General features: G+C 35.9%; 1 protein-coding gene across 3 annotated transcripts; it reads left to right on the top strand.

Annotated features, from left to right (window-relative positions):
• LOC107605121 (transcriptional corepressor LEUNIG) lies at window positions 13-9,802 on the top strand. 3 transcript variants are annotated; one of them, XM_016306872.2, is made up of 18 exons: window positions 13-254; window positions 790-887; window positions 1,008-1,117; window positions 2,039-2,383; window positions 2,477-2,556; window positions 2,701-2,779; window positions 2,865-2,940; window positions 3,150-3,199; window positions 3,718-4,029; window positions 4,136-4,330; window positions 5,160-5,405; window positions 5,488-5,632; window positions 7,336-7,445; window positions 7,615-7,764; window positions 8,160-8,315; window positions 8,465-8,581; window positions 8,838-9,044; window positions 9,337-9,802. In XM_016306872.2, the coding sequence occupies exons 1-18, from the start codon at window positions 223-225 to the stop codon at window positions 9,478-9,480; spliced, it is 2,652 nt and encodes an 883-aa protein (XP_016162358.1). In that variant the 5' UTR covers window positions 13-222; the 3' UTR covers window positions 9,481-9,802. The 3 variants fall into 3 exon arrangements, with proteins under 3 accessions (XP_016162358.1, XP_016162360.1, XP_016162361.1); XM_016306874.2 differs by having other exon boundaries at window positions 223-254; window positions 5,515-5,632; XM_016306875.2 differs by lacking the exons at window positions 13-254; window positions 790-887; window positions 1,008-1,117 and adding an exon at window positions 1,713-1,854.

Below are 10,221 nucleotides of genomic sequence, written 5' to 3'. Positions count from 1 at the left end.
ACCCTTTGGATTTTCCTCTCTCTCTCTCTCTCTCTCTCTCCTTAGCTTCGTTTCTCTTCTCTTTCTCTTTCTCTTTCCACAGTGCCTTTTTCCTTTTTTCTCTTCATTCTCTCTCTTCTGTGTCAACCCAAATTCTAGTCCTTTGCAACTGCAACCGCAACCAAACTAAACAAACCTTCGAGCTCAAACTCTTCCATTCCCTTAGTACCATTCAATCTCATCATGTCTCAAACTAACTGGGAGGCTGATAAGATGTAAGATATGTTTTTCACTCTCTCTCTTTCTCTATTTTTCTTTTTTAACATTTTCGTTTTTTTGTTTTCACTGTTTCATGTTTTATCTCTACTTTTTAATACAGTTTTGAAACATGGGTTTTTTGTCTTACAAATTATTGTGCTTTATTTTTTGTGATTTGGGATTCTGGGGTTGGGGTGTTCTTTTTCGATTTGGGTTTGGTTTTGGTTTATCTGTCTCATTTTGGCTCCATTCGTATTGTATTTCGCAAATGTGTGTGAATATTTTGATGGGTATGTTAGGGTTTTCATAACCATGTGGAAGTACAAGGGTGAAATTTTTATTTTTTTTGTTCTTTAAGCTGAAGAAAATTGTAGCTACTGGTTGTTGAACTCTTTCATTCTTGGCTGCATTTGGGGCTTGCTGATGATTTTTTGTTACTGGGGTTTTGTGATGTGTTCTGTGATGATATTCGATGCAAAGGTGAAAACTTTGGTTTCTCTCATGGTTGAACTGGCTCATGAAACATGCTCTTTATACTGTGTGAGATTTCAGGTTAGATGTTTACATCCATGATTACCTTGTGAAGAGGGACTTGAAGGCTTCAGCTCAGGCTTTTCAAGCTGAAGGGAAAGTATCCTCGGACCCAGTTGGTGAGCTATTTGGAAAACAAAGAAGCTAATTAATGCTTACTTTTTGTCCATTTTATTATCTTTTTTACTGGCGATAGAAGTTCATTTTACTAATTTGGTTCCTTTGTTTTGCGATTTCAGCTATCGATGCTCCCGGAGGATTTCTATTCGAGTGGTGGTCGGTTTTCTGGGACATATTTATTGCCAGGACTAATGAGAAGCACTCAGAGGTTGCCGCCTCGTATATTGAGGTTGAATTGAAAATCGGTTCTCACTGTTTTTTGTGATTTGCATACTACTACTACGCCTAGGTCGGGTGATTATTGCTGGATATTTGTTGATGGAACAACTGAATTGAGATGGATTGGCTGTTGATTAACTTTCACTGTACCAATTCATAAGAATTTTTTATACATTCAATTGCATGCAACTTCCAAGATTGTGCTTCCTGACTAATAAATTGTTAGCTGCTTCTAGGTGTAATGCAACTGTCTGGGGAGGTTGGGGGTACTTTCTTTAGGTTCAGATTTTATTTTATTGAACACGTTCCTAGAAACATGTTAATCGTTTATCCAAGTTGTTGATCAGGTGGTTAGCAGTTTGATATCATGGGTCTGGGCTTGAGTAGTTAGGAATATCAATTAGTAACAATAGCATAAATTTAAGTGATGAAGAGGGGTAATTGAGAAAGTAAAAGCTGAGACAATAAGTATTCTTGTTCACAAATCATTGTATTCTCGTTCATAAATCATATACTTTGTCTTGGCATTGTTCTAAACCACACTATTTGACCCCAGACAATATTTTTCAGCATGTGATGATTTATGTACTAGCTAGGGTGATAATTTAATGGCTTTTGACTTTTCTCATTTTCACCAGCATAACATAAATGGTTGCTTACAGACAACTTTGAATGCATGCGCAAATTTAGGAAAAGAAAAATTGAATAGATGAATAGTAGGCTTCTTGGGTCTCTACATTTTTTGAGGTGTTTGAACCTGTTATATCTCAACTTCTTAGTTTACTTGTTTAATAATATTTCCCATTTAGCCTTACTTCTCCATTATGTCTCTTGATTTCCCTTCCTTGAAATGAACTGTGATCAATTTATCACTTTTTCTTATTTGAGAGACCCTTGACTTTTATGGTACTTTTTGAAACTCACTTTGCAGACACAATTAATTAAGGCTAGGGAGCAACAGCAGCAGCAACAGCAGCCGCAGCCACAACCCCAGCAGTCACAACATCAACATCAACAGCAGCAGCAGCAGCAACAACAACAACAACAACAGCAGCAGCAGCCGCAGCAACAGCAGCAACAACAGCAGCCACAGCCGCAGCAACAGCAGCAACCACCCCAACAACAACAGGGTAGGGATAGGGCTCATCTCTTGAATGGTGGTACCAATGGGCTAGTTGGAAACCCTGGCACTGCTAATGCAATGGCAACAAAGATGATCGAGGACAGGTTAAAACTGCCCCTTCAGAGGGATTCTTTGGATGAAGCAGCAATGAAGGTAAGGTGTTATGGTTACCTAGTCAATTAGTTATAGTATGAAGTACTGATTTTATGACACGTATTCATGGTTTCTTGATGGTATTTTATACAGCAAAGATTCGGAGACCAACTCATGGACCCAAATCATGCCTCAATATTGAAGTCATCTGCAGCTCCTGGCCAGCCTTCAGGGTGATTTTCTTGAAACCTTTGAAAATTAACACAAACACACACACACATTCTGTTGGCATTTAATTATGTTTTCTACAGTGTGTTATGGTATTCTCTATAGCAGTTGATGTTGACTTTGTTTGCATTGAAATTTTTTGAATTCAGGCAAGTTTTGCATGGTGCTGCTGGTGCGATGTCTCCACAAGTTCAAGGTCGTAGTCAGCAATTACCAGGGTCTACTCCGGTATGCTATTGTTATTAGAGTGTTTTCTGGTTACTTCTTACATTGGTTGATAGCTGCTTTCCTCTGACTTCTCATCTGGAAACAGGACATTAAGAGTGAGATTAATCCTGTTTTAAATCCCAGAGCTGCGGGGCCTGAAGGATCACTAATAGGAATGCCTGGTATTACTGATCATGTTCTCTTTCTAATGTAACTAGTTTCTATTATTCCATTGAAGTGGTATTTGGTACCTGTCTTGTATGTTCTTTGCAGTTTATTATTATTAACCCTGTCTGTTGAGAATATTTTGGTATTTAATGATGAAAGTTTTATGATGTTTTGCACAATTCTCGTGCACAGATTTAGTTAACAGGAGTTTTTCTTGTGTCAGGATCAAATCAAGGCAGCAACAATTTGACTTTGAAGGGGTGGCCACTCACAGTGAGTAATTGTTTATAGTTTAACTTAGTCTTCATTTTATTGCATGTAATTGTTTGTACACATAATCATGTTTTTGCTCTTGCTAATCTTTGTCATTTTTTCTGAATAAAGAACTCTTTTCCTTGGAAAGATTTAGTATCCTGGAGTGTCTTTGCAGAGTGAGACTTGTAGGCTTCTTTCCTTTTGAGTGTGTTTGGAATCAATAAAAATTGGAAACTAATCGAATTATAAATCTAATTCAGAGTTTGGCATCTAATAAAAATGGAAGTCAATTAAATTATAATCCATTGGAATTAGATAATTTGAATTATGAAATCATGTCATTTTTTTAAAGATTTGTAGGGAAGTGAATTGATTTGGGTTTTTTTTTTTAACAATTTAAAGACATTTTTATCTTTTATGGCTGTAACTGTATGCAATAACCATAGTGAATGTCTCTTTGACATCATATAATGATGAAAGTCTTAGCTAAGTGAGTTATTAAATTTGAACTATCGGTTTCTTCTTTCGCTTCCTAGGGGTTGGAGCAATTACGGTCTGGTCTACTTCAGCAGCAAAAACCTTTCATGCAAGCCCCACAGCCTTTTCATCAGCTTCCAATGTTGACACCCCAGCATCAGCAACATCTTATGTTACAAGCACAACAAAATCTGGCATCACCATCTGCTAGTGATGATAGTAGAAGACTCAGAATGCTGATGAATAATAGGAACATGGGGTTAAGTAAGGATGGTCTTTCAAATCCGGTGGGGGATGTACCAAATGTTGGATCACCACTTCCAGGTGGTGGTCCCCCGTTTCCTCGTGGAGATACAGATATGTTAATGAAGGTGCTTGCTCCCTTGTCATTATTTGCTTCACTGTTGTTTTGTAAGCTTCTTAAGATATGCAGTGAATTTTATTAATTGCATATTCTGAATGTTCTTTCATATGTAGTTGAGACTGGCTCAGTTACATCAGCAGCATCAAAATGCCAATCCACAGCAGCAGCAGCAGCTTCAACAGCATGCTCTTTCAAATCAGCAATCCCAGAGTTCAAATCATAGCATGCATCAACAAGACAGAGTAGCAGGAGCTGGCAGTGTCACTGCGGATGGAAGCATGTCAAACTCCTTTAGAGGAAATGATCAGGTCAGTCCTTTTATGATTGTCCCAATACAACGCATATTGTAGGCATAGCTTTCTCAAATTTGTAAATGCCCTTCAGATATGTTGGAATTATTTGTTGGATATGTTGAAACATTGATGCTTTAACTAAAAGTCTGAAACTAATGTATGCCATTGGGGAATTTTATGAATTGTAATTGTATTTTTTTTCACTTCGTATTTTTAATTTTTCTTCTCATTTTTATTTTTTAACAGTTAATAATTCTGTCTTTAATGCTTCAGACGACTTTTCCTTTTTTGTACAGTATCCAGAAAGATCATTGATAATTGGACATATTATCACAACTAGTAAATTAATGTAGTCAGTTAGCTTATTTTGTTAAATACACTAGATGGTCCTTTATTAACTTCACTCTGATATATAGTTTGCCACTTGCCTAAATCTAGTAGGCAAGCATTACAATAATGCTTTCATTACACAAGTTTTTATGTATAGGATCTAGAAAAAGATCTTTATGTGAAGCAATAGATTTGATCCATTGACCATTGGTAACAGCAAAAAAGCATGTTCCATTTGTTTTTTTTTAATAAATAAATAATACAGCAATGAGAAATTGCAAACTTTGCAACTTCAGCTACTTGTTTGTTAAGTTACATTTTTAGGATATCCTTTGGTCATATATATGGAATAAATTGCATGATACTTTTCCATATGGTTACGATGGACCTGATTTTAGTTTTATTGGTTAACATGAGCATGCATTTGTCGTGAAATTGTTACAGATTTGATTTATGTGCATCATGTAGAGTCTAGAGTAGATTCCTAACACTGTTTTACTAAATGAACCATAAGGTTTCAAAAAACCAGACTGGGAGAAAGAGAAAGCAGCCTGTATCTTCTTCTGGACCTGCCAATAGCTCAGGAACAGCAAATACAGCAGGCCCATCTCCAAGTTCAGCGCCATCAACTCCCTCCACTCATACACCTGGTGATGTGATGTCAATGCCTGCATTACCTCATAGTAGTAGTTCAACAAAGCCTCTAATGATGTTTGGTACCGATGGCACCGGAACTCTTACATCACCCTCAAACCAGTTGGTGAGTAGCTCCTCTTTGGTTCAATTAATGGAAGGAATATAAATTCCTTGCATATAGACTCATTGCCATTCCATTTTGGCAGTGGGATGATAAGGATCTTGAATTGCAGGCTGACGTGGATCGTTTTGTGGAGGATGGATCTCTTGATGACAATGTTGAGTCTTTTTTATCCCATGATGATACAGATGCTAGAGATGCAGTTGGTCGTTGTATGGATGTAAGCAAAGGTGCAGAAAACACCATTGTTTTTTTTATTACAAAATATTTGTCATCGTCATTGCAATCAATGTTCTCAAGTGTATGCACATGTGAAAATTTTCCCGGTACTTTTTTTTTGTCTTGATCAATAACTTATTTCTTCTTCATAGGTAATTTTGTTATTGAAGTATACCCGAACGAATAATAAATCTTGATAGTTAAACACAAAGCAGATCTCCTTAATAAATTATGCACCTTTTTTCTTTTTCTCCCTAAAAAGTACAAAGTTGCTTTAGAATATGTATGTCATGTATTTGTTTATGCTTCTTGTTTGAATATGTGGTTAATTTTGGTTAATCAATAACTGTTTATGCTTGCTGGCTTGCTCCATTTGTTACTTGTATGCGGTGCTATACATAAAAAATCAGGTGTCTTTTGTGGGTTAACGTGTATGAATGGTAGATCATAATGCATAAATGATCTTAAATAAACAGGAATAAAAATCTTAAGTGCAGTTGCATAGTTGCTTTAGAATATTTATGTTTTGTACATATGTTTTCCTTTTTGATGTATAACAGATGACAGAATAAAATACAAATAGAAAGGAGGACGGGAGATCCTCTCTCCAAGAACCAGAACTAACGAGAGAACTATCAATGAGATAGAACTGTTCAATCTTTTAACATGAGAGGAAACCTTGTAAAAAATCATGTGCACTCCAGGGTAGAATAGGAAAACTACAAAATTCAACAAATGACAAAATAACAATCACATACCAACATTAGTCCCTTCCCCCTACCCTCTTACGACTCCTATCTGAAATAAACGATTCCTGTCACTCTTCAATAACACTGTCAGCTGTCATTACACAATCCTCATTTTTCTCCTACACTTTAGTCAGTTCCTCATTGTTGGATCCCTGCAGCCAATATTATCTGCTGATTGAGGCACAACCGGTTCCTTCTTAGATATTCTGGTATATACTAGGGCTCATCACTCTCCTCATTCACTAGTTTTGTACTATTCATTTATTCATTCATTTATACTTCTAATTTGGGTATCTGTGTATGATGAAAAGGAATGAAGCATCAGAAAACAGAATAAACTTAAAACAAATTTAGAGTAAAAGAAATAACAGGTTGGAAAGAAATGGTTGAAAACTAGAAAAGACAGAGAGCAGCTTGTTGGTTGTACAAGATATATACCTTGTTTTGGATGTAGACTTGGACAAGTGGCAGTGTATTGTGCAGCTTTCTATACCCTCTCATGTTTTTCTGGCAGTAACTAATTCTTGGATGCCATATTGAAACCCAGTTTTAATGGACTGGAATAAGTAAGGCATAACTTATATTCTAAAATATTACCCCAGGTGAGTGCCTATGTTTGAATCTGTCAAGAGGAGAAGGGCCTAAAGTGGATACTACAACATGTCATTATTAATAATTTGCTTAGAATTGCAGTATAAATTAAAGATTTGCCCTTATAACAATTTAAAGTAGCTTTATTCAACTCCTTTAAAAGTTATTTGCACAAAACAACCCTGAATGGTCATGAAACCAAGCCACCTTAAGTTGCTCATGATTACCTATTGTTAGCATTATAATTTAGAAAGGGCAGTGGTTGGTTATATTTGTTGGGTTGGTATAGATACTTTGTTGCTCCTTAGTTAATGGCTACTTTATGTTACGGGGTGTTGATTCACAAACTGAAGGTGCGATTTGCTTATTTACAGGTTTCACATTTTCTGAAGTAAACTCAGTACGGGCAAGCACAAGCAAGGTCGTCTGTTGCCATTTCTCATCTGATGGGAAATTGCTTGCAAGTGGTGGACATGACAAGAAGGTTACTTTAGACATTAGTGTTGAAAAGTTGCTTTATTTCGTAATCTATCCATTCAATTGACATACTGACTTTAGGCATCAGCTTTTGAATAGACATGCTTGGAAATTGAAATATATATGTATGCCATGTTTCTTTATAGAATGTGACATGCTCTCATTTCACAATGCAGGCTGTTTTATGGTACACAGATTCTCTGAAGCAGAAAACTACCCTTGAAGAGCATTCATCGTTAATCACTGATGTCCGGTTTAGCCCAAGCATGCCTCGCCTTGCAACATCTTCGTTTGACAAAACTGTCAGAGTTTGGGATGTTGACAATGTTAGTCCATCATTATGTCTTTTTTCTTATGTTTTATTTCTTGAGATTTAGCTTCTCTGTAGATCCAGAATATATGTTTGAAGTAACTTCTGTATCCACATTGCAAGTATTGAGTTTTTATTTCCTCTTTTGGCTGCTTGTTTAGTGTCGGTCTGAGATTATAAAAATGTGTTCTTAGTACTTTAACTTAACTAATGTTCACATTTAGGATAAAATCATCGGATATGTGCACTAATTTCTATTACTAGATTAAAATTCCTATGACTTTAATATCCATTATATGTATATGTAAATGGGGATTAGTTCTTCTGCCTTCTGTCTATTTTTTTGGATCATGTTTTTTGGTACTCCCTGGTTGCTATTGTGCTTTAGCTGATCTGAAATTACCTATGCAGCCGGGGTATTCTCTTCGCACCTTTACTGGACATTCAACATCAGTTATGTCTCTAGATTTTCACCCGAATAAGGATGACCTTATCTGCTCTTGTGATGGTGACGGTGAGATACGATATTGGAGCATAAACAATGGCAGTTGTGCTAGAGTTGCAAAGGTAAGTTTTCTCAATAACTTCTTCTAAGGGGTTCACTTGCAAGTGAAATACACGATTTTGTCAATGGATGATTTATACATCATGTCGAATATTGTGGCAGAGTGATAATGTACTTAGTTTACTAAACTGACATTTTTCTTGCCAATTAGGGTGGGACTGTGCAGATGAGATTTCAACCTCGACTCGGGAGGTACCTTGCTGCGGCTGCAGAGAATGTCGTATCTATACTTGATGTGGAGACACAAGCATGCCCATATTCGTTAAAGGTTGGTTTTAATATTTTTGTTTTTCAAATCAATTTGTTGAAGTTATCATAAATAAGTGTTTATTGCTTTGGACTGATATATTCAAATTTATTATGTGATAGACAAACAGTTACTCCTTTTTTAGCATATCTATTTAACCATCAGAAATTCAACTTGGGAAGCTGAATTTATTGTTATTTTCCATTAAGGAAAACAACTTGGATCTAGGTAATTCAGCGTTACTGATTTACTATTAAATGTGTTACTATGATTTTAGGGACACACAAAGCCGATACATTCCGTGTGTTGGGACCCATCTGGGGAGTTCCTTGCATCTGTCAGTGAGGACTCTGTAAGGGTTTGGACTCTTGGAACAGGAACTGAGGGCGAATGTGTTCACGAGCTTAGCTGTAACGGCAACAAGTTCCACTCGTGTGTTTTCCACCCAACGTATTCTTCGCTGCTCGTCATTGGTTGTTATCAGGCAAGTCTACACCCTTTATTTCTTTTTCCGAGTATCTTTGGAATCGCAATGTTTTTTCTTTGCTCATCAATACCTCAATTTGTTTGAGTTTGTTGTGGATATATCTCCAGAATGAATAGCAATTAAATCTGATCCATAATATATTTTATAAAAGAAAAACCCTTAGTAGTCCCCCACAATTTGACCCTTACCCAACAAGTTCGTCCTTGCGGATTTTGTTTGGAAGGACAACAAATTCTTAGAGACAACCATGTCCTTTGATTTTCATGTTAGCGACCGTATGTTTATGCAGTCGTTGGAGCTGTGGAACATGTCAGAGAACAAGACAATGACTCTGTCTGCTCATGAAGGTCTGGTCGCCGCGTTGGCAGTTTCAACTGTAAATGGTTTGGTTGCTTCAGCGAGTCATGACAAGTATGTCAAGCTCTGGAAATAAAAGAGAATCTGAATGTGTTGGATCAATGTTGATAGTAACATGCTTGTAGTTTATTTCGCTTCTTTCTTTTTTCTTTTTTCCTTTTTATATTTTTTGGCTGCTGCTTTTGGTGTAATATCTAATTTTATTTTACACGTAATGTAATGTTAGCTAGAGACTTTGTAACGTTTGGTTGGTGTTTTAAACTTATGGCCTTGTATAATTTCGATTGGATCTTATTGTTGCATCATTTTTTCCGATTAGTAGTGTAACTTGAATTTGCAGCAAACAACTATGATTATGTAAAGTGGAAATTCAAACAATTAAGGACCAATTATTTTATGTAATATTTTTATCTAGTTAACTTTTATCCAGACAAAATAAAGAATATGATATAAGGGAGAAAGTTGGAATAATGCTTCTTGTAGAATTTTGTTGTTATATTTAGTTAATTTTGAGAGCCATTTTATGTGACCTTAGATAATATGGCATATAATCAATTAATTGGACCATTGCTTTCAGGACCAACCCACTGGACCTACTTTCATTCCTCTCTTCTTGTCATAAATGAAGCTAGCTCCAATACAAATCACATCAACAATAAACTCTACAAGTCATCATTACCATTTTTAATTCTCTTTCACTCACTCGTCTTAATTTATTCTAATTACTTTTAATAATTTTTTAGATAACTTTTGTATGAAATATTATTATTATTATTATTATTATTATTATTATTATTATTATTATGAAATGGTTTGG

Source organism: Arachis ipaensis, chromosome B06 (assembly GCF_000816755.2).
Source record: "Arachis ipaensis cultivar K30076 chromosome B06, Araip1.1, whole genome shotgun sequence".
NCBI lineage: Eukaryota > Viridiplantae > Streptophyta > Magnoliopsida > Fabales > Fabaceae > Arachis > Arachis ipaensis.
The sequence above is the reverse complement of the archived record's forward strand: the minus strand, read 5'-3'. Positions and strand labels throughout refer to the sequence as shown.

Excerpts from the sequence above, each read along its gene's own strand:
- LOC107605121 (XM_016306872.2), top strand. The coding sequence starts at position 223 with ATGTCTCAAACTAACTGGGAGGCTGATAAGAT. Across the intron at positions 2,780-2,864 it reads AATTACCAGGGTCTACTCCG|GACATTAAGAGTGAGATTAA; the intron begins GTATGCTATTGT and ends ATCTGGAAACAG. Across the intron at positions 9,045-9,336 it reads TCGTCATTGGTTGTTATCAG|TCGTTGGAGCTGTGGAACAT; the intron begins GCAAGTCTACAC and ends ATGTTTATGCAG.